The 23,152-nt window shown below is 54.1% G+C and overlaps 1 protein-coding gene across 3 annotated transcripts in view; it reads right to left on the bottom strand.

Moving 5' to 3' along the window:
• The window catches only part of SULT4A1 (sulfotransferase family 4A member 1), a 29,344-nt gene extending 12,920 nt beyond the window's left edge, over positions 1-16,424 (bottom strand). For all 3 annotated transcript variants that reach the window (XR_009689708.1, XM_061124368.1, XM_061124367.1), the window contains exons 1-3: positions 16,229-16,424; positions 1,732-1,862; positions 474-554 (exon numbers count right to left, since the gene is read on the bottom strand). Coding sequence is in view for 2 of the 3 variants with exons in the window: in XM_061124368.1 (XP_060980351.1) it covers positions 474-554; positions 1,732-1,862; positions 16,229-16,397 (381 nt within the window). In the remaining variant the exon portion in view is untranslated. The remainder of the gene's footprint in view (positions 1-473; positions 555-1,731; positions 1,863-16,228) is intronic.
• Positions 16,425-23,152: the final 6,728 nt, after the last annotated feature.

Below are 23,152 nucleotides of genomic sequence, written 5' to 3'. Positions count from 1 at the left end.
CTCCATATCCATTCATCTGATGACGGGCACTGAGGGTGCTTCCGCAGCTTGGCTATTGGACACTGGGCTGCTATGAATGCTGCAGTGTCTCTAGGACTACTTTAAAATCAGCAGAAGACAGAAAAATTATGGTCCTGACCCTCCTGGTGATGAGAACTACAGACCTCAAACATCTCATGCAGTTGAGAGAACAGAAAAAAGCAGAGGCAATGAAAGCAGTCTTGAGTCCTTAGGTCTTAAACAGGCAGAGGCTGGGCCCTGGCTGGTCAAGTTCAACTGTGAGGAAGAACCCAGATAAGCAACATGGATATAAAACACTAATGACAAGGCTCAAGGACATCTCTCCGGGGGTCCCACCCCACCAAGGTTCTCTGGGAACTCATGCCTGTGACAGACCACCATGTGGACTGGCACACAGGCCCCTGGTTCCAGGAGTGGGGAGCCGCTGGGAGCAGCGGGGAGCCAGGGGTTACCTTGGAATCGCCGTTGTGGAGGTCGGAGGGCAGGAAGCGGTAGGGGAGGTGGCTTTTGATGAGGCGGGGAGATGTCAGTTCCTGCGGCAGGCAGAGAGGGGAGGCGGTCAGAGGAGGACACCCAGACTTCCTGACTGGCCCGGGCCGGATGGGGCCTCGGATGAGTCAGGACCAGCACCCCCACCCCAGAACCTTCTCCCTGAGATACGACCCCCAGCCCTGCCCAGGCTGGACCCTGGGGGACAGACACGAGTCAGACACGGGCACCCACAGCCTAAGTGTACCGGCAGGGGTCGGCTCAGGGGACTGCTCAGAGGGCGGGCTGCAGCCTGGAGCGGCCAATAGCGGCCGCAGGACGGTCCATGACAGGCCACGGAGGAAACAGAAGCACAGGGCGGGGGGCCGCTGGGCTCTGCAGTGGTCTCAGTGCAGGGATCCCCGCTGCTCCTGGCCGTGCCCGGCCCCTCCATCAGCCAGCGCTCTGCCCCAGGCCCTGACTCGGGGGTCTGCGCCAATAGGCCCCAGCCCGTCCACGTCGCTCCTGTCTGGTGGAGCCGCCCTTCGACCCCTGGGACCCTCGGTTGTCCTCTCCTGTGGGCTCTAACTGCTGCAAGGGCTCTGACGTCACACGGTCAGCTCAGTTCTGGGCGGGACCCCAAGGCCAGGAGCAGGGCAGCAGCGGCACCCACCCAGCTCCACCGGGAGAGTCGGCAGGCGGCAACATGAACGCTGACCTGGGGAAGGGTGCTCTCAGAGCTTCAGAATGCCCATCTCACGGGAGAATGGACCGGGGCTGGGGGGGCACACGGGAAGTGAGGCCTGAACTGAGAGGTGGCGGAGGGGAGGGTACAGAGCAAAAAGCCCAGATAACATCTGAGGGGTAGACCGGACGGGACTCGGGGATGTTTGTTTCACTCTTGGTACCAAGTATTTATGATGCAGACACATCCTACCCAGTCCCCGCCAGGCAGGATGAACTACAGCAAGAGGCCCCTCCCACCCCACCCTCCCCCTCCCCCCGCCCCCCCCTACTCCCAGCAGCTGCCTCTTTTCCTCCTCGAAGTCACCCCCATCACCCACTGGTTCAGGTCCAGGGTCACCTGGCAGGTCAGGCCAGCAGTCTCTCCCCGCCGGCCACCAGGGTCCCAGGAGCTCGCTGCTCTCCTTCCAACCACAGGGGCCTCAGGAACCCCTCGGAAGCAACCACAGGAAGGCCCCACGGGGGTCACGTGGGCTGTGACGCCTGCCCCGAGCCCACCTTGATGATGTCCAGGCCTGGCTGAGGGTACTCCAGGACCGGGAGCTGCTCATCGATGTTCATCAAGCCGATCTCGTCAGGGTCAGCCCCCTGGCTCACCAAGTAGACCACTTCCTGCAGCAAGCTGGTGCCTGGAGGGAGAGAAGCTGGTGAGGGGGTGCCTAGAAGGAAGCCCGAGGGCCAGCCCCGCTCTCGGGGGAGCACCGACCACCCCAGAAAAGGCCTGAAGGGCTGCAGGTTTTGCAGGGAGGTCTCGGCAGTGTCTTGAGTCAAGTGCAGGAACACTAGCCTCAGCACGAGACCCTGGCCTTAATGAGACCTCTCGGGGTGACTGGCTGAGCTGGCCTTTCTGAGCTCCTGTCTTCTCAGCACCAAGTGCAGACAGGAGATTTTGCAAGGCCACTATGACGGGTGAACAGGACGCATGGTGCCTGCCTCCCCCAGGGACTCGAGGACTGTGATGAGTGCGTGATTTCAGTCCTGGGCTTCCAGAAGCTGAATTTCCATTTACCCAGGAGTGATGAGGGTCCAGGGGAATGACTGGCCCATCAATTACTATTTACAGTGAAAACCACATCTCCGGGTATCTACTAAAGCGTAACACGTGTCTGACCTATAACTAGAGAAATGTACCAGGACAACTCCGAGAGACAAGGGCCAGAAGAGCCCCGCAGAGTTATTCAGAAGAGCAAAAGGTGGAAGCAGTGACAGATTTCCTCTTCTTGGGCTCCAAAATCACCACGGATGGTGACTGCAGCCATGAAATCAGAAGACATTTGCTTCTCGGCAGGGAAACTACGACAAACCTAGACAGTGTGCTGAAAAAACAGAGATATTACTCTGCCGACAAACATCCCTAGTCGAGGCGATGGTCTTCCCAGTGGTCATGTACGGTTATGAGAGATGGACTGTAAAGAAGGCAGAGCACTGAAGTATTGATGCCTTCGAACTATGGTGCTGGAGAAGACTCTTGAGAGTCCCTTGGACAGCAAGAAGATGAAACCAGTTAATCTTAAGGGAAATCAACCCTGGATACTCATTGGAAGGACTGATGCTGAAGTTGAAACTCCAGTATTTTGGCCACCTGATGTGAACAGCTGGCTCACTGGAAAAGTTCCGGATGCTGGGAAAGATTGAGGGCAGAAGAAGAGGGCATCAGAGGATGAGATGGCATCACCGACACGATGGACATGAACTTGGGCAACCTCTGGCAGATGGTGAGGGACAGAGAGGCTTGGCATGCTGCAGTCCATGGGGTTGCAAAGAGTCGGACATGGCTGAGCGACTGAAGAACCACCACCAGGACTGCGCTGAGAGACACGGCCCAGGACAGCCCTGCAGGTTCCTCAGAAGAGCAGACCTTGGGGACAACGGACACGCCGGTGAGCAGCAGGGGGAGCGAACCGGCCCTGAGACTCGGACGATGGGAACCAGGCAGCAGGGGGAGCCGCAAAGGGCCGCAGTGCCCGACAGGGCTGGGTCCAGACACGACGCTGAGCACAGCGAGTGAGATGCCAAGGGGAGTCTGCTCTGCGGCTGTGGTCACCCACCAACCTGAGACGTGGGGACCATCACCCCCATTTAGAGGTGAGGTTCCTGAGGCCTAACGGTGCCCAAGGTGGCAGTGCCGGTGTATGGCTCCCATCTGCCCGCTCCTCCTGGCAAGGCCCATCCATCCAGCAGCTCAGGGCAGCTACACTTGGGTGGGGGTGGGGGCAAGGGAGGGAGGGGTGGGAACCTTAGAAATCAGACCGTGGGCAGTTTTCTACTAACATAGGCCTCCCCCAGGGAGGTCTTCAGGCTTCCCTGGTGGTTTAATGGTGAAGAATCTGACTACAGTGCAGGAGACGTGAGTTTGATCGCTGGGTTGGGAATATTCCCTGCAGGAAGAAATGGCAACCCACTCCAGTATTCGTGCCTGGGAAATCTCATGGACAGAGGAGTCTGGTGGGCTACAGTCTGAGACTGAGTGACTACACTACCACCACCAAGGAGTTCTTCAGGATCTACATTTAGTGCTGCCAACCCCCACCCCTGTAGCCCCCACAGGCAATGACCCAGACAGCCATTCCTGCACATTAGTACATCTAACATCAATATCGACACAGCAATTTCACAAGCTCCATCCGTGCCTCCATTAAGGATCTGCGCCAAAAAGCCAGGCTCATTTCATTAGAGCCTGCAGGAAGGTCTCTGTGGCCTGGCCCTCGCAGCCCCCTCTCCAGGGCAGCCCTGTAAGTCCACTTCCTGGTGGAGCACCACTTGGCCCTCCCGCCTCCAGCACAGGAGGGCGCACCATGCCCCTGCCGGGCACCAGGGAGGACGGAGAATGGGGGACCTGGGACCAACTCGGGCAACGGCCCCTGGTGTCCCCAGGCCGGCCGGATGTGACCAAACCACCACAGAAAAGAAAGACCGGGGATGAGGACTCTACCAGGCAGTCACTACCTGGCTCCAGACAAAGCCCCTCAACCGAAGTCCAAACGCACGCCCTGCAGGCAGACTGCCCTGGCTCGGCAAGCTCTCCACCAGGCGCCGCCCCCTGCCCACTGGCGCCTCCAAGTCCCACCGCCGAGGTGTCCCCTCTGCCCGTTAGCAAGGGCCCTGCCCAGCCCATCCACCCACTCTCCTGACTACTGTGGCCCGGGCCCTGCCTGCCGTTCTCACATCCAGGGACGCAGTCCTGCTCAGCCTGCGGCCTCCTCTCCCCTGCTCCGGCCCTCTGTGCTATGGCCAGCCTTCTCCACCACCCCCTGCACCCAGCACCCAGGGCCCAGGCCTGCCACGGGCTGCCCTTCTGCCTGGTCACCGTGGACTTGCACTTTGGGCCACCACTCAGAGGCCTCCCTGGACCCTCCCAAGTCTCCCCAGCCCCGGGGGCACCGGGTGCCCTGGGCTTCCTGTCCACCTGCACGCAGCGCTCCGGGCGTCGCTGGGGAGCTGACTGCGGGCAGCTCATGTGCGCGGGGAGCAAGGCTGGGGCATGTTACTAGTTTCTGCAGGGGCTGTGACGAATTACCACCAACTCAGTGGCCCAGAACAACGCAGGTACTACTCATCATTCTGGGGGTCCAGGAGGCCAGCACAGGTCCCACGGCACTAACATCAAGTGGTCGGCGAGGCTGCACCCCGTTCTGGGCTCCAGGAAGAAGCTGGTCCCCTGCCTCCTGCTGCCCCAGGTCACATTGCCTAACACCTGCGGGCACCACTCACCCGGATCACTCACATCGGAAACGCACCCCAGCCCCTCGCACCCCAACCCCCTCACATCCCAAGCCAGGCCGCCTTCCCTCAAAGATGGGCTGACAGGTGACGCCCGGGGCAGGGCCCGACACGGCCAAGGCAGGGTTGACAAGCACCCCCATGGTGGATAAAGAAGCTCAGAGTTCAAGCTCCAGGCCAAGGTCACAGAGCTGAGGAGGGGAGAGTGACCCTTGGAGAGGTGGAGACCACATCCCTATATGGACGGCCTCCCCAGCACCCCTGGGGGAGCCGGGGGTGGGGGGCACAGCCAGCCACCGGGACGGGATGGACAAAAGCAGGTGGGGGTGAAGCCGGGCCTCAGCCCCCTCCCCACCACCCCTCTGCATCTGACCCCCCTGGGGAGAGGCGCCCAGGAGGCCAGCCCGCCGGCCAGCAAATTCAAGGTGAGGTGGAGGAGAGCCAGGCTTTCAACCCAGGAACACTAGGGACTGGCCAGGCGGGGGCCTCGTGGGAAGTAACACGAGCCATGCGCTTTCTGGCAGCTCGTTTTCAAGTCAACAGATGTGATCGATGGCTCACAGGCGTGCTTCTGCTGACGGTAGGAAAACTGCTCCTGGGAGGCTCCAAGGCGGCAGTGATTCTGACACCGGGCCTCTGGGGCAGAGACCTGGCGGAGAATGCTGAGGTTTCAGGTGGAACTCCCTGGGGATGGCTGGGGTGGAGCCCGTCAAGATTCCCACCAGAACCCTTGGGGACAGGACAGGCCAGCACGTCAAGGTCGGAACCAGTCGGACCTGGACCCCCAGCTGCCAGGATCCTGGGGCTGGGACACTTTGGAATTCTGTTCATTTCTAAACTTTACCAAAGATCACACGTGTATACCGGTTTAACAGTCAGGAAAGGACTTCCCTGGTGGTCCAGTGGTTAAGAATCCGCCTGCCGACGCAGGGGACACAGGTTCGATCTCTGGTCCGGGAAGATTCCACAAGCAGAGGGGCAACTAAGTCTATGAGCCACAAGGAAGAGGAGACCCCCACGCTCGCCGTACTCGAGAAAACCCGTATTTGAGAAAGCCCGCACACAGCAGGGGTGATCAGCACAGTCAAAAATAAATAAAAAAAAAAAAGTCAAAAGCCTGAGGTCAAAAAATCTCACGCCCCTCCCCACCCGACTCCCGCGAACATAGCAAAGCCCTGCTGATTCTTCTCTTACCCTCCAGTTTCTGACGCGCTTACACCGTTATTTCACATCTGTCCCTTCTGATGGGTCCCTGACTGCTGACTGAGGCGCCTTCCCTCCTGCAGGCATCTCTCCCCAACACGGTCTTGGCACAATTCTCGGTCTAATCCAAAGTACAGCGTGTAGTGATAACACTTGCTTTCTCCTACGAGACTATTTCCTTTGCTTGCTTGCTCAGTATTTTATGTGCCTATTAATAATTCCTTGCCCGACTCTAGATAATAATTCCTTGCAAACCCTCCCCACACAGCCAAATGCAAGGGCTGCGCTCGAACCCCATGAATCTGAGGGTCATGCCCTGCCCCCTGGCACCCCATGAATGTCTCCCTGCATCTCCTTGGGGCTGGAGGGACCCAGTCTTCTAGCCATGTGCCCCTCAGTATACGCGTGCACGGCGGCAGAGCCCACCCTCTGTGAGCTGGAGCCTGACGACAAGCGCCTGCTTCTACCACGCTTGGGACGGCTGGCTGAGCTGGGTGTGGGGTTCCAGGCTGGAGACCCTGAACCCACTGTTCCCATCCTCCAGCTGCCAGCGTTGTGCTAAGAACTCTGAGGTCCTGGTTCCCGGTCCCTTGAACGTGGCCCATTCTTGTCTCTGGAAGCTTTGCAATCTTCTCTGAAATTTCACAGTTAAGTGCTTCAGCAGGGTCTCTCATTCATGGTGCCTAGAGGCACATTCAGGCAGGAGGGGGCCTTTAACTGAAGCCCCAGAGTTCTGGAAACCCTGATTTCCAGTAACTTTCTCTCTCCCTTTCTTGCTGTTCCCTCTTTCTGGAACTCTGAGACCTTCTACTTTTCTTATCTCTTTGCTCCTACTTGTCATCAATTTGTAACAATTTTTGTCCCACTTTCCCAGACATTTCCTCTGCTTCACCATCCAAACCTCACAGCTGAGTTTTCAAAATTTCAACTACAATGTTTTTAATTCCAAGAGTTCTCTCAGGATCCTTACTTGCTCATTCCCATTGTGACTGCTTTCTTCACCAAGAGCGCACCTGCCTTCACTCTCTCAGTGGAACAGAGTCCAGAGTGCCAGGGGTGGTTCTTTTTTCTAGGTTTTCTTCTGCTCTGCACATTGTGTTGGATTCCGCTGAGTGCCTTTTGCTGCTTTTTGTCTTCTTTTGGCAGGTCTGTCCTTCCTGTTGGAGATGCTAAAATCTGGAGACCTTGAGTCCACCCACAGGTGAGAACAAGCCCCAGGACGCCGCTGTCCGCGGTGGACACGCTGCTGACCGCAGGGCCCCCCATCTGTGAGTGCAGCCCAGCCTGGCACCCTCACAACTATGACAGCAGATGCCTGTGGGGGAGCACTTCTAAGTCTTCACTTTGGGGCCAGTTTCTCCAGAGGAGACGCCTCCACTCTCTGCCCTGGGGGACCACAGGCATCCCAGGAGCCGAGCAGGAGGGTGGGGCTAGGAACCTCCCTGTAAAGGGTGTGGTCTTCACATGATCTCCATTTCCCACTCAGCACTGTATCCCAGCCTGTTGCTGTGTTTGACAGTCCCAACTCCACGGCCTCTCTGGACCCACGTCCCCCAAAGAAACCTGCCTGTCTTGGCAACAGCCTGCTGCCTTCAAACTCCTCCAAGGGGCGCAGTGTACGCCTCTTGCGCCCTGCAGTGAATGGGTTCATGTACCTGCTGCCCTCCCCTCTTCTGGCATTAGGTTCTCTAGCTGCCAAGTCAGCTAACACTGAGACTCGGAAATCCACGTCAGCGCGCTCCACCCCCCAGGGGATCAGAGCGTTCTGCTTGCAATCATCACGTGGTGAGGTCTGAGGAGGATGCCTGCGCTCAGTCCTCCCGTGGGCGCTCTGCAGGCCCGGGACACAAAGGCGCCACAGCTGGGGTCAGGCCAGCTCCCCCAGGAGAACAGAAAACCTCCTGGAACCCTTCTCCTCTATGGCAAGAATGTGTTAAGCCACTGGAGGAGGGGCAGCAAAACCTGCTGCCCACCCCCACCCCGGGTGCCGGTGAAGACCCAACATGGCTGGAGACTGGGTGAAAGAAAAGAACCCTGGCCCTATGGGCAGGGCAGGAGCCCGTCTCTGGGATCTGAAGACCCCAAATGCAGAAAGAGGGATGTGAGACTCTTTCCCGCACAAAACCCACCATCAAGGCAGAGTTGGTAGCCACTAGGGGGCATCACTGAGAAAGTTCCATCAAGACCAAGAAACCCAAAGCCTACCCAAGGCTGCAGCTGGGCAGGAAACGGAGGACCTCCCCCTCAAAACCCTCCTCCCTCAGCCAGTAACAGAGCATCAAGGACCAGCCGTCCACCCTTGAGGGAGGGGACAGGGTGTGGGGAGAAACCCCTCTTAAGATTCAGACCAAATGCTGAAGGTAGGGCCGGGAAAGACTGCAGGAAAAGGAGATGGGGGCAGCAGACGATGAGGTGGTTAGAGAGCATCACTGACTCAATGGACATGAGTCTGAGTAAACTCCAGGAGCCAGTGGAGGAAGCCTGGTGTGCTACAGTCCGTAAGTCCAAACATAACTTACCAACTGAATGACAACAGTAGGACAGGAACACTGAGGGAAGACACTCTGAATACTCAGCAACCGCCCCCCGTCACGCAAAGCATAATGTGACGCTACAGGCATTAACACCAGGGGTCACCAAGTGACCAGAGTGATAACAGGATTCAAACACAGCCCAGTTCCTACCAGACGGACCCACGGCCTACACTGATGGCCTGCCAAGAAGGGACAGGCTGATCTCAAAGCACCGATACAAATGATTCCAGCCTCTAATGCTGGCACGGCGTCCAGCAGTCAATCAAAAAGTAGTACACATCAAAAAAAAAAAAAAAAAGAAAAGACCAAAAAAAAAAATCCAGTCAGGAGACAAAACAATCAACAGAATCAGACTCAAGAGAATATTAAAGTATTCTAACTTAAATGCTGAAGGATTTCATGGAGAAGATGGACAACAAGCATAAGCAGATGAATATTTCAGCAGAGAGACGGAAACCACAATGGAGATGCTAGAGAAAAAATAAAAACACAGTAAGGGAAATACAGAATGCTTTCAGCGGACTCCTCAGTGTACCTGACACCGTGGGAGGATCAGTCGGCCTGAAGATTGACCAGCAGAAGTTACCCAAACTGAGACACAAAGAGAAAAATAGGGTCAAAAAACAGAATGTCCCAGAGCTATAGGACAGTATCAAACTGTCTAACACATATGTAATTGGCATCTGAAAAGAAGAAGAGCGAACAGGACAGCAGAAATAATTGCAGTGATGACGGAGAATTCTTCTCAAATAAGGAAAGGTATCAAACCACAGCGATAAGAAGCTCAGAGAACCCCAAGCAGAATAAGCATCCTCCTCCACTAAAAAATATATATGTATCTGGACACCTAATATCTAAGCACTGAAAATCAAAGATAAAGAGGACATCTTGAAGGCCACCAAAAGGGGAAAAAAAAGATCCATTCCAAAAGGAACAAAGAATCACAGCTGACTTTTCAACAGAAGCAATGCAAGCCAGCAGACAACGGCGTGGCACCTCTGAAGTCCTGAAAGATGGGAGGCGGGAGGCACAGGAGGACGCTCAGTCCCTCAGTGAACAGATGAGATGGGTTCTGAAAGCCGATGTCCACATCAGGTAACCGGAGGGAGGGAAAAGGAGAGGAAGGGAAGGAGGGCAGGGCAGAAGCACACCACACAGAGGGAGCCAGGCTGAGGGGAGGGAGAGCCAGGCGTGCTCACAGCGCTGGGAGGAAGGGGCAGGACAGCTGAGAGCCGACCACAGGGCGACGGCTACTGGGCGGCTTCACCGCCACCCGAAGGCCATGGCGGAGTCGGGGAAGAGAGCAAACCCTCGGGGGCGTGCTCTTGTGTTCCTAAGAGGTCACTTTCCCTGCAGAGTAAAAGGTGAACCCAGGGCGTAGGACGCACAACAGTCCAGGTGAGAGAGGAAGGCTGCCAAGGCTGCAGCGGGCCGAGAGGGGTGGGCCGGTTTGAGCACTTTCTGGGTGGAGGAGCCACAGAAGCAAAGCAGCGAGGTGCACGTGAGGGCGGGGGGTGGCAGAGCAGTCCTCACTGCCTCGGAGGAAGGCGAGGTGAGGAGCCCCCTGAGACCCTGGGGCTCAGAGCGAGCTCGGGGCCTCCTCCTAATTCCTCGGGCGTCAGCAGATGCTCCTTCCGGGGGCCCCGCTCCCGTCTTCCTCCAGAACCTTGTGGGTTCCTCTGGAGGCCTTCTCTCCAGGTCTCATACAGTGACAAGAAGCATGCTCCCCCGGCCAACCCCGGCTCTTGGGACCAGCCACTTCCTTCCCTAAAGCCAAGCCCTCTCGAGCATGGGTGACAGCTGGAGTCAGAGCAAAGGGCAGGAAGAGGGAGGAGGCAAGGGAGAGGGAGGGGAAGGACAGAGGAAGGCGACAAGTCATCTGGAGCCAAACCTCCGGGGACATCTTCAGGGAGGCAAGTAAGCAGGTGCTAGTTGGGGAGCACTCATCACCCTGCAGCTGGAAGGCAGGGACGCTGACTCGGATCTTGGCACAAACGTGAGCTCAGGGTGGGTGGCGAGCTCCTCCCCAAAACTTCCTAGCCCACTTCCAGATCTGGATTTGAGGTCAGTCTCCTCCCCAGGCTGGGGGAACATGATAACCATCCCTGGAAACCTGGGCGCATCCAGCCCAGAACCGAGGCCCGGCCACCACTGGTTTCCATCCCTGCTGTCCCTCTGTCCAGCTCTCCTGGGGCTGGCTCCTCCCTACCATCTGCAAGTCAAACCTGCACCCTCGGGCGCTGACACTGCCCTTGCCCCTCACAGGGCCTGTTTCTATCCGAGAGAGGCAACCACAAAGAACTCGAGGCTGCTCCGAGGCTCAAACACGACGGACGGGGAGGTCCCACCAACTTTCACGGCCAGGTTCCGCCACCTCCTCCATGCAGCCCCCCTACGACCCTCCTCCTCGGAGCCCCCCTTCCTGGGCCCCCAACCTGACCTCCGAGAATAAGCACCCTAGCCTGCTGGGCAGCCGTCAGCATTAGGAGCCCGGCTTCCCAGTGTCCGCATGAGCTCCTTGAGGCATGCGTTCATGACACTCCCTGCGTCATCTCCCGGGCCTGGGGACACTCTCAGCCGAAGATCATCCAGCCTGGGGCCTATGGGCCTCCCCGCCCCACGGGGTCTTAACGCTTAAGACTGACGTGAACCCATCAGGTCCAACCCTCTCATATTTCAACAGCAAACTGACAGGGCTGGAGTTGGGCCAGGGTCTCCCCACCCCCCCGGCAGTGACTCACTGCAGCCCCCATCAGTGACCAGAGAACGGGAGGAGGGGTACACTTCAAGATGGGTGGGAGCCAAAGGAAAGAAAAACCGGGAGCGGGGATGCTCAGGCCGAGCCAAGGAGCACATTGCAGAGACCACGCGGTCTCTACCGCCTCGGGGACAGACGTCTCCCAGACACCATCGGATTTAACACCCAACACCCTGGGCTTCCCTCATGGCTCAGTCGGTAAAGAATCCGGCTGCAATGAAGGAGACCCCGGTTCAATCCCTGGGTTGGGGAGGATCCCCTGGAGAAGGAAATGGCAACCCACTCCAGTATTCTTGCTTGGAGAATCCCACGCACAGAGAAGGAGCCTGTCGGGCTGCAATCCATGGGGTCGCAAGAGTCGGACACGACTTAGCGACTAAAGAGAGAGAGAGAGACCCTGGGGCCAGAGGCTGTAAGAAAGAAGGACCGTCAACACCGGACAGCGAGGAGGGTCAGGGTCCCCGGACACTGAAGGTACCACGGGCTCCCACCGTGGGGTCGCAGCGTGAACTGGCGCCGTCCTGCAGGACCTCTGTGGCGATGGAAACAGCTGAAGCCCTGCAGTCCAGCGCGGTGACCACTAGCCACGTGCAGCTCCCGAGCTCGCAGAGCGTGGCCAGCACTACTGAGGAACCGAATCGCTGTAATTTTATTTCAATTCACTAAACTTCGATACCCCCCTGGGAACTTGATGCTCCCGTGTTAAGACAGCAGTCCTAACCTGTCACCTGAGCTCAAATGTCAAAAACGCAGAAAGGTTCTAGAAGTACTGGAGTACCTTGGAGAAAAGCAGGATACGATTGCTACAACCTCTCCCATCAGACGCCCCCCACACTGTGAGCCCCTGTTCCCCACCAGAGGGGGCGGGGTGGCCAAGGGCACTGGGGCACCTGCAAGTTCACTACGACGCCCTAGACTTGGGCGCTGGAAACCCTACGGGTCCCGTGGGTCCACGCTGGAGCGGTCTGTCCCCCAGCAGACTGAGCGCCCACTGAGGACGGGCACCCCACGGGACTTTTCTCTGAATGCCCAGCCCCGAGGCAAGGTCTGGGCGCCGCGGGTGCTCAGGGAGTAAAAGCTGGCATCGACGACACCCTGCCCGCTGCTTCTGGCGCATCTGGTCCAGGCAGGAGCCCTGGCTCCTCATCCCACTCATCCTCACAGCCGCCCAGCAAGGCACCGAGGGGGCCTCTCCCACCCTCGAGGGCAGCGCAGCTCAGACGGGTGGTCTCAGCTGCCCAGGGCCAGCCAGCAGATGGGCAGCACAACTGCGCTCAAACACAGGCCTTCCGGCTCCAAAGCCAGGCTCCCAATCTCCAAGCCAGAGCCTCCTGAAGACCCACTCCTGGGGGGAGGAGGAAGCAAGGAGGAGGGGACAGGAAAGGAATGGAATCGTGAAGTGGGCCGCCTGAAGTCCACGTGGTCTAGGACTCAGAACTCTGACAAAACCCCTAAAACCCCGAAGCATCCTGAGACTTCCATCCCAGAGCACAGGGGAGAAGGTGGGATCCTCCCTCCTCCTTGGGGCCTGAGTCCAGCTCCCTCCTCCAGTGGGGCAGGGGCGAAACTGGCTGTGGACCAAAGGACGGACTAGACCTGACTGTCCCTCAGCTGCCGTGTGACTCTGAGCAAGTCCCTGCCTTCTCTGATCCTCTGGATTAATATGGCAGAGCGCCGGGCACACGGGACTCGCCAAGGGGCCACTTCACCACTCCGAGGGCCCACGGCAAACTACAAAACTACACTGGCCTGCATTCAAAGTAACAGCCCCTCCAAGGATCCCAGAGCAGAAGCCCCCTCTGTGACCGCGCAGTTCACCATGTGGGTGTCACAACAGGGGAATCGCCTGAGGGCAACTGCCCGGGGTGGGGGGAGGGCGAGGGGAGACCCAGATCCTGCCCCCCAAGCAGCTCTTCCTGCCACACCAGCTGCCACGAGAGACGACCTCCAGGGCGCACCGTCTCTGGTTGAGTGAAAACCAGATTTTGGGGACCGATTCTTCAGTCCCCTCCGTGCTCCTTTTGAGTAATGAACTCTACAGGCAGTGAGGGCTGGGAGGACATGGGACTTCCAGAAGCACCGGTTTCAGCAAGTGCAGGTCATCCTTCCTGAGAAACCGCCTCATGTTCCTGTCACCATCCCAAGAAATGGGCAAGAAGGATGGACTGGGTGAAGGTCGAGAACCAGGAAGAACAGAAAAAAGGAACAGCAGATACAAGCCTACACAAAACCATGACGCTCTGCTTCTCCTTCACTCCCGGGCTCGCCGTCAACTCAAACAAGCCTCGTACTAGGCACTTGAGCTTGGACGAGTCACGTCACCTCCCAGAGTTTCTGTGCCGGACTTCTGAAATGGAAGACCACCTCTGGTCAGAGAGCTTGATGGACGGTTTACTGCGATGATGGACACAGGCCTTCGTGAGTGACAATGCACGGAGCATGGCAGGGAGTCAGCTGTGCGTGCGCGCTCAGTCGCTCCGTTGTGTCCAACTCTTTGCGACACTGTGGACTGTAGCCTGCCAGGCTCCTCTGTCCATGGGATTCTCCAGGGAAGAGTACTGGAGTGGGTTGCCATTTCCTTCTCCGGGGGGAGGAGGTGGTGTCTTCCCTACCCAGGGATTGAATCCGAGTCTCCTGCATTGGCAGGTGGATTCTTTGCCATTGAGCCACCAGGGAAGCCCTTAACATGGGTTTGTGTTGTTCAGTTGTGTCCGACTCTTTGCAACCCCATGGACTGTAGCCTGGTGGGCTCCTCTGTTCATGGGATTCTCCAGGCAAGAATACTGGAGGGGGCTGCCATGCCTTTCTCCAAAGGATCTTCCTGACCCAGGATCGAGTCCACATCTCTTATGTCTCCTGCATTGGCAGGCAGGTTTTTTCTACCACTAGCACCATCTCAGGCTGCCGGGTCCACAGGCAAAAGGAGCCGGCAAGGGGCAGATGGAGAAACAGTAAGGGCCTGGAAAGACCATAAGGGCTGTGGGAAAAATAATTTTAAGCTTTGAAAAGGAGGCTCTCTAGGGCTGTGTGCAAACGCACCCCACACCAGGATCTCTGGCCAAGCTGGGTTCTCTGTCTCCGAAGGGAAGAGCCAATGTTTTCTCTCCTTCTGAAAAGCTCTAGGACATGTGTTTGTCTTTGAAAGATGCAAGTTACAAACAAGATGTGAGATTTGGTTATCTAGAAAACTTCCTTAAACTAACACCTCATTCCCATCAAGGTGCCCAGCCAGGTTCTACAAAACCCCAGCAGGCCCCCAATGCTGGGCCCCTCTAAAGCCTCCCCCATAAGTGTCAAGGCCATGCTTTTCAAGCAAGCTCTACGCCCAGGCCTCCCCCAGCCTGCCAGCAACCCAACTTCTCAGCCACCATCTCCTGCTCACGAAATGGAGGGGGGTAACAGAGAACCACAACTGCCCATCTGCCACTCTGAAATCCTTAAGAATGCCCACATTTTTCACAATTCAGAGGTAGGCAGACCCTGCCCTAAACTGACAGGAGGCCATTTTCAGCCTTCAGTGATCCCACATAACAGGAGGGAAGCGAAGTGCTATCCCGCCCACACCCAGCTGGGGGTCATATATATATATGAATGATATCCCTGGCTCTAAAATCTGACCAATTTTGAATCCCCACACTTCCTTTCCTTCTTCCCAAGGACAGCCCAGCAGCGCCTCCAGACTTCCCTCCACCCCTCCACTCACAAGCCCACTCCTCGGCCTTCCCAGGAGGACCAGGCCTACCCCCTCGGCATCTGGGACCCTGCACATCAAGGGCAGCCAAGCCTACGGGCTCTCCCAGCAACCTGCCGGCCTGCTCCTCCCACCACGCGACCTCAAGGCCGCTACCCTGGACACCAGGCCAAAGACGCACTGCACTGCCTGGATTCAGAGCAGCCAATCCCTCTCTCTCCAGGACAGCAGCAACAACGGAAACCCACAGGAATGTTCGAACAGGAAAGTTGCCCCTTTCCCCTACAAACCTCAGAAGAGGCACTACATCAAAAATCTCTTACATCAGGTCCTGGGCACATGCACACCCGCCAGGCCTTAAATCTCAGCTCCGCCTGGCATCCGCTGTGTGACCTTGGGCAAGAAACCTCCCCTCTCTGAGTCTTGGTGCCCACCATACGGTGGAAGTGGGAACGATCACCTGGACTTCACACAGCGGTCATGAAAGTGACATCCTAATGCTAGGAAATGTGACTGCCCTGGGTCTCGGAAACCAGGATATACCAGGGTAAAGGAGGCGGCCCTGAATCAAGGGGGACACATCGGACACTGCACTCTGGGCACGGGCCAGTCCCATCCCCCAGCCAGTGCCCACGCAGGAAATGAGGGACGCACACAGCCCTGACGCCCCATTTCACCCCCTCCCCAAGTTCATCACCAGGACTTGGCGCTCATCAAAGGGCTGAACCGGACCCAAGAACAGAGAGGCTGAGTGACTGTCCAAGGTCACACAGCCAGCTGGACATCGGGAGGGGATGAGGGAAGGGTGGCGGGCCTGGGCCTGTCGCCTGGCAGCTGCCGCCGCCAAACAAGGCTCCATCCCCACAGGACGCCACCTGGCCACGGACACCGGGGGCTCAACCTCCAAACACCTGGTTTCCCGCAACCCCCGGCCGACCACCCCCACCCCGCCCTATCGGGCTCCAGGCATCGTGCCCCGGGCCCCGGCCGCCCACCCCGAGTCAGTCCCCCGCCTCCCCGGGCGCGGGCCGCAGCGTCCACGCCGGCGCGCCGCAGAGCCGGCCGGGGCGGGGTCCGCGCAGGGCTCACCGGACTTGGGGTAGGTGACGATCCATACGTCGCTGGGCCGCACCGGGAAGTTGGCGATCTCCTCCATCTTCCCGCGGCAGAAGGGCGGCAACCGCACGCCGTGGAACTCGAAGTACTTGCTCTCGAACTCGCCCGGCGTGCTGGGGGTCTCCGCCTCGCTCTCCGCCATGCCGCCGCCCGGCCCCGCAGCCCCGCAGCCCCGCCGCCGCCGCTGCCGCCCCGCGCCCTAGCCCGCCGCCCCGCAGCCGCCGCGCGGCGCTCCTCCGCAGGCGTGACGTCACGGCGCTCCTCCGCAGGCGTGACGTCACGGCGCCGCCCGGCCCGTGCCCCGCCCCAGCCGGCGCGGGAGGGCGGGGCGGGGGGGGGTGGTGGAAAACGCTCCGTGTCGTGACGTCACGACGCCGGCGTGGACGCGGGCACGACGTCATGGTCCGAGCCCCGCCCCGGCCACCCCTCGCCCACCCTCCCTGAGGGCTGTCCAAGACCCCTCCCCCACCCTCCTCCTGGCCCACAGTCCGCATCACCTTCATCACGCACATGTTAACCAACCCAGGGATTCCAGCTTTTCTGCCCTTCAGCAAAGCTGCAACACAAACTCAAGAAACTGCAACTAGCAGTGACCTGAAAGATTCATTCATCATTCATTCAACAAATATTTAGGGAGCATCTGATCTGTACCCGCCACGGGTCGAGGGTCCAGACCAGTGATACTGGCAAGAGCCCAGCCCTCCTGGAGCTTACATTTGTGAATAACCAAGACAATTTCAGATCAGAATAGGACCTGTGAATAACACGCTTACAATATCCTGAGAGCAGGAAAGGGTTAAATCTGTTAATTGAAAATTTCCAGGGCCCACCCCAGAACTCAGGATACCCAAGACCCTTGGGGTAGTGCTCCCCAAGTCTGTATTTAAAACGTACTTCCTAGGCAGACTACAATTCGAGAACAACAGAATTCTGTAGAGGTTTTAGTACAACTCCTCATCCATTAACTCAAGAAACACACACAGGCAAAGCTCATTTTATTGTGCTTTGCAGATGCTGTGTTGTTTACAAATTGAACATTTGTGACAACCCTGCATTGTCAAATGATGGTTAGCAATTTTTGGCAATAAAACATTTGTTAATTAAGTCATGTACGTTCATGACTTTTTTTTTAAGGAACAGTGCTATTGCACAGTCCCTGACTGTGAAAAGGGAATGATACGCTCTACTTCTAGGTACTGTAGTTGAGAGGACAGAGATAATTACACCAGCAAGAATTCAGAGTGGTGGGACTTCCCTGGGGATCCAGTGGCTGAGACTGCACTCAATGCAGGAGACCCAGGTTGGATCCCTGGCCAGGGAACTAGATCTTCCATGCCACACAAAGACCAAAGATCCTGCAAGCTACAACTAAGACCCAGCATAGCGTAATTAATTAATTAATTAATTTAAAAAAGAATCCAGAGCAGTGCAGGTGGACAAGACCTACCTTCTCTCTCTCCTTCTTCTGCAGAATTGAGACACTCACAGTCTGGCAAGGGGGACATTGGCCACATGTACATGGTGGATGGAAAGTGCAAAGAGAGAATTAACTCTGATTCAGGGGGCTTGAGGATGTCTTTACAAAAATGCAAGAGAAGATTCCAAATACCAAGACATCATTAAGAACGATTAGGTAATGTCACAAAGACAGGTAGCCAGAGACTGGAGGAACTGAGCAAATAAATGAGCTGGTGTTTCAGATGAGGGTCTCACTATGGAAGAGCAAGGAAAAACCCTGTCCTTTTAGATTAGACTCTAAGGTATTTCATGAATTTAATATTTATTTTAAAAATCTATTTCTTATCTTTGCTGAAAAGGCCTTTAAGCACTGTATTCCAGCAAACCTAGGTATAGCCAGTGCCCAGATCTTGGTTTCTAAATACTTCCCCACCAAAAGGAACCAGAGTTTCTCAGAGAAAAGGCCACTTCCAGGGCTGGGCAAAGAAAGTACAAGATGAGCCTAAAATATTTTGGGGGCAGGAGAATAAACCATTAAAAATGATGGGGCTAGGTCAAAAGAATACAGGAGCTAGCTTGAAATTAGGAACAAATTAACACTTTGTACCTGTTAGACAAGAATTAGAAACAACTCAAATGTCCATTAACATTAGACTGGATAAATTGTGATATATTCATACAATGGAATTCTTACCAAACAGTGATTTAAAAAAGAACGATTGGTGTAGGCAATAGGTGAATTTCACAGTCAAAATGATGAACAGAAGAAGCTAAACAAAAGGCAGTATGTTGGATGATTCTATTCATATACAAATAAAGGACAAAAAAGCAGAGAGGGTTGTCTGGGCAAAGACACAAAAGTACCCTCTAGAGTATTAGAAACATTCTGTTAATGTCTTTCTTTCAGTGATGGTCACACAATGATATAAGCATAAATACAGATGAATACAGATGTGGATATAAATTTAGATGCGGATTCCATACCACAGTTAAAGATCCCAAATCACTTGCATGGTTTTCCCACCAAAAATTCATATCCTGGATCTAATAAATGAGGACAGAATACAAAACCTAAGGAAAGGAACCATTTGTGTAACAACTGACCGGTACTCTTCAAAAAATGCCAATGTCATGAAAGACAAAAAAAAAAAAGAGTTGAAAGAACTTGTTCTAGATAAAAGGAGACTAAAGATAATTGACAAGGACATTCTTGGGGCAATTTGCAACATATGAATATGGACTCTTTATAAGCTGGTAATATTGTATTATTGTAATGTAATATTGACAGAATTTCCTGGTGGCTCAGCAGTGCGTGTGTGCATACTCAGTCACTTTAGTTGTCTCCGACTCTTTGCCACCCCATGGACTGTAGCCCACCAGCCTCCTCTGTCCATGGGATTCTCCCATGGACAAGAATCCTGGAGTGGGTTGCCATGCCCCCCTCCTCCAGGGGATCTTCCTGACCCAGGGATCGAACTGACATCTCCTGCATCGAAGGTGGATTCTTTACCACTGAGCCACCAGGGAAGCCCTCACCTGCAGTGCAGGAGACGTGAATTTGATCCCTGGGTTGGGAAGATGCGCTGGGGAAGGAAATGGCAACTCACTCCAGTATTCTTGTCTAAGAAACCCCGTGGACAGAGGAGCCTGGCAGGTTACAGTCCGTGGGGTCACAAAAGAGTCGGACATAACCTGGCGACTAGACAACAGCAACATTGTATTAATTTTAAATTTCATGAACTTTAAAACTGTACTGTGGATATGTAAGAGAATGTTCTTTTTCTTAGCGGGGAGATGCTGAAATATTTGGGAGTGTAGAATTCTGTCTGCAACTTATTTTCAAATAGTTCTACAAAACAACACAATTATAACACTAATGTGTATACATACATTGAAAGAGAAGAAAATGTGGCAAATGCTACAGTTGGTGAATGTAGGTGATGATGTATATTCAGTGTTGTATTCTTTTTCCATCACTGCTATAGTGAATTACCACAAACTCAGCGGCTTTAAAACAACACATATTTATTATCTTACAGTTCTGTAGGTCATACGTCTAATGTGCGTGTCGCTACGCTAAAATCAAGGTGTTGGCAAAACTCTATTCCTTTCTGGAGGTTAAGGATGAAGCCAGTGTTCTGCCTTTTCCAGCCACTAGAGGCCACCCGCACTTCTTGGCTCGTGGTCCCTTCCTCCCTCTTCAAAGTCAACAATGCCGGGCTTACTATTTCTCATATCTTATTATTCTGATATTGACTCTTCTTCTATCTCCCTCTTCAACTTTTAAGATCCCTTATAATTATATTAGATCACCCCAATAAATAATCCAGGGTGATCTATTTTAAGGTCAGCTGATTAGCAAGCTTAATTCCATCAGCAACCTTAATTACCTTTGACAGATAACATAGTCACAGGTTCTGGGAAGACATGGACATTTTGTGAGGGGGTGGGGAGGTGTTATTCTTGCCTACTACAGTTGTATTACTTCTTGCAATTTTCCTCTTGACTTAATTTTTAGAATAGAAATCTAAAGAAAAATCTCTGTTAATATAAAAGAGCCTGAGTAACCCACCAAAAAAGCTACTAGACTGAATAAATGAGTTTAGCAAGCTCACAAGACACAGGACCAGCAAACAAAAATCAAATACTAGCAATAAACAACTAAAAATTGAAATTTAAAAAATACCCTTTGCAGTATCATCAAAAAAACATTAAATGCTTGGGAATAAATCTAAGAAAACATATGCAAAATTCATATAACAAAAGCTACAAAACATTGATAAGATAAATTTGTAAAATTAAAGAAATGGTGACACATACCCTGGTCATCAATTGGAAGACTCAACATTGTTAAGACACCTGTTCCTTTCAAAATTCATCTATAGAGCCTATGCAATCCCAAGTGAAGTCCCAATGGGCCCTTTTGTAGAAATTAACAAGCTGGCTCTAAAACCTATATAGAAAAGCAAGGTCACTAGACTAGTCAAAACTATTTTGAAAAAGAATAGCAAAGCTGGAATGCTCACACTACTTGATTTCAAGACTTACTATAAATCTATTTACCTTAAAGCTAGAAATCAAAAGTGTGGGATTGGTGTAAGCAGAGACATATAGATAAATGGAACAGGACAGAGTCTAGAAACAGACACACATGTGATTGACTCATTTTTGACAAAGGTATCTCTAAAGAGCAGGAAACAGAAGATTCTTAGGAGTCGAAACTACCCACTAAGTCCTGGTCTTCCCCATGGGTAGTGAACGCCTCTTCTCTGGGGATTGGTAAGAGGCTGGATAGTCTTTTGTCCTGAAGAGACTCTTCCTAAGCAAGTTCTCTGCCCTGAGAGATCCCCAAGGCTGCAGAGAGACTGAGGAGCGGCCGCCGGTCGCTGTCCGCAGTGCTGAAAGCGCACAGCTCATCAGATCCTCATGACCATCCAATGCCAGACTCTGGGTAGACACGGCACCCAGTGGCTCTGGTTTCGCTTTGTTTTATGTTCTGTCTTGATGTATATTTTCCTATTTGTAAGTACTATCAAATCTTTAAGACTATGCTGTCTTTTATTAGGGAAATGTCAAGCATATGCAAAAATAAAAAGAATAGTAGAATGAATTTCTATGTACCCATCACCCACTGTCAACTGTTACCAACTCAGGTTTCATCAACTCTCACCCACCCCTCCCCTTCTAAACTAATCCCTTCAGATTAGTTTGAAGCAACTAATGTGTTATGCCATTACCTTAACATAGATCTCTAAGAGATAAGAACTCTTTGAAATCACATTCCCAATACATTAACACAACTAAAAAGTAATGATTATTCCTTAACAACACCAAATATCCAGTTAGTGTACAGTCCCAGGCTTGTGGGTGGGATGCTAAGCTCAGAGGGGTTGAGGTATCTGAGGATACCTGATGAAGCCAAGATTAAGTGCTGGGGCAGAGGTCACCCAATAGCATCCCATGACCCCAGACATAGATGGGCACATGCCAACCTGTTGCCAAAGATGACCTTAAGAAAGTCTGAGCCCAGGGTGCTGGCTCAGGCAAGTGGTCACACCCACAGAGTGGCCCCTGAGGACACTAGTGCCCAGGAACTACAGGTTTCAATCACATTCCTGCCTAGACAGGTCTAATTCAATACCAGAATTTCTGCAGAAAATCCTGAGCTTCAATATTTATACCCAAGATTCTAGTGGGCAGACAGAATGGAACCACAGCCTGAGATAGTCTTTTTTTTAATGATCCTATTTATTTTAGTTTATTTACTGCTAATGTTTGTTTTTTATTTATTTGGCTCCCCTGAGTCTTAGCTGCAGCATGTGGGACCCAGTTGAACCCAGGGGTTGAACCCAGGCCCCCTGCATCAGAACCTGGAGTCTTAGCCACTGGGCCACCAGGGAAGTCCCCTGACCTAGTCTTGAATGCTAACTCCATCAATGATTTGCTGTGGGATCGGTGCTTCACATATCTGAGCCTCAGACTCCTTGTCTCTTTAACTTACCAGGGGACACTCCAAACCTGTTTTTACATCTGCAACCCCACTCCTGGAATGACTTTCTGCCAACCTAGAATCTAGGCTTTCGTAAAGACCCAGTTCAAAAACCTATCCCCCTGTGGCTAATCCCCTCCTGGAATCATCTCTCCTCCCTCTGAGCATGGTGATATTAATTGTCTCTGTTGTGGGCTCAGAGCAGAGCTGGAGGCCCTTTAGAAACCAACTAGTCCTCTGAAAGGAAAGGAAATGAAGAACTGATCGAGGAAAGAATTTGCTCAGCATTGCACAGCAGGTACGCAGTGAAGCTGTGGTTTTTCTGGAGATCCTTCCATTGCCTGGAGCACAACACGTGGGCACTTCCAGCCCTACCGCTTACCCCAACACACAGATCGACTCTGTGCCTTGGTTTCCTCACCCATAACGTGGGGCAGAATAACATTCACCTCCCAGAGTTGCTGTGAGAATTAACTGCAATGACTGGCTTTGAAAACTGTAAGTGGTGGGCGCTCATGAAGGCCAGACTCCCTTTTACCTTCACAGAAATAGCAGTAGAGGAACGTGAGCTCCCCGAGGCAGGGATCTGCCCCAGGCTCAGTTCACACTCAGCAGACAGCTGGCACTCAGAAAGCCAGGACTGGGAGCTGGAGAGCCACTCCCTTTTCTGCCCCACCCTCATCCCCAGACCCTCCTGGATTCTACTCACTGTTCAGTCACCTTTTGCTTCTCTGCTTTGACCGCCCGGCCGCCGCGCCCCCCGCCGCCACCGCCAATGACTGCCCAATCCAAACAGTGCCCTTCACGCCCCAACCTCTGCCTACCCCACAATTGCCTTGCTGGCCACAGTGCACCCCATCACCCCCCTCTTCACTCTCAACTCCAGGCTTTTGCAAGTGCTGGTCCCTCTTTGCACGTGCTGTTCCCCTTGCTCGCAAAACTCTCAGCCG

The sequence above is a fragment of the Dama dama genome, chromosome 22, assembly GCF_033118175.1.
Source record: "Dama dama isolate Ldn47 chromosome 22, ASM3311817v1, whole genome shotgun sequence".
In the NCBI taxonomy this organism is placed as follows: domain Eukaryota; kingdom Metazoa; phylum Chordata; class Mammalia; order Artiodactyla; family Cervidae; genus Dama; species Dama dama.
The sequence above is the reverse complement of the archived record's forward strand: the minus strand, read 5'-3'. Positions and strand labels throughout refer to the sequence as shown.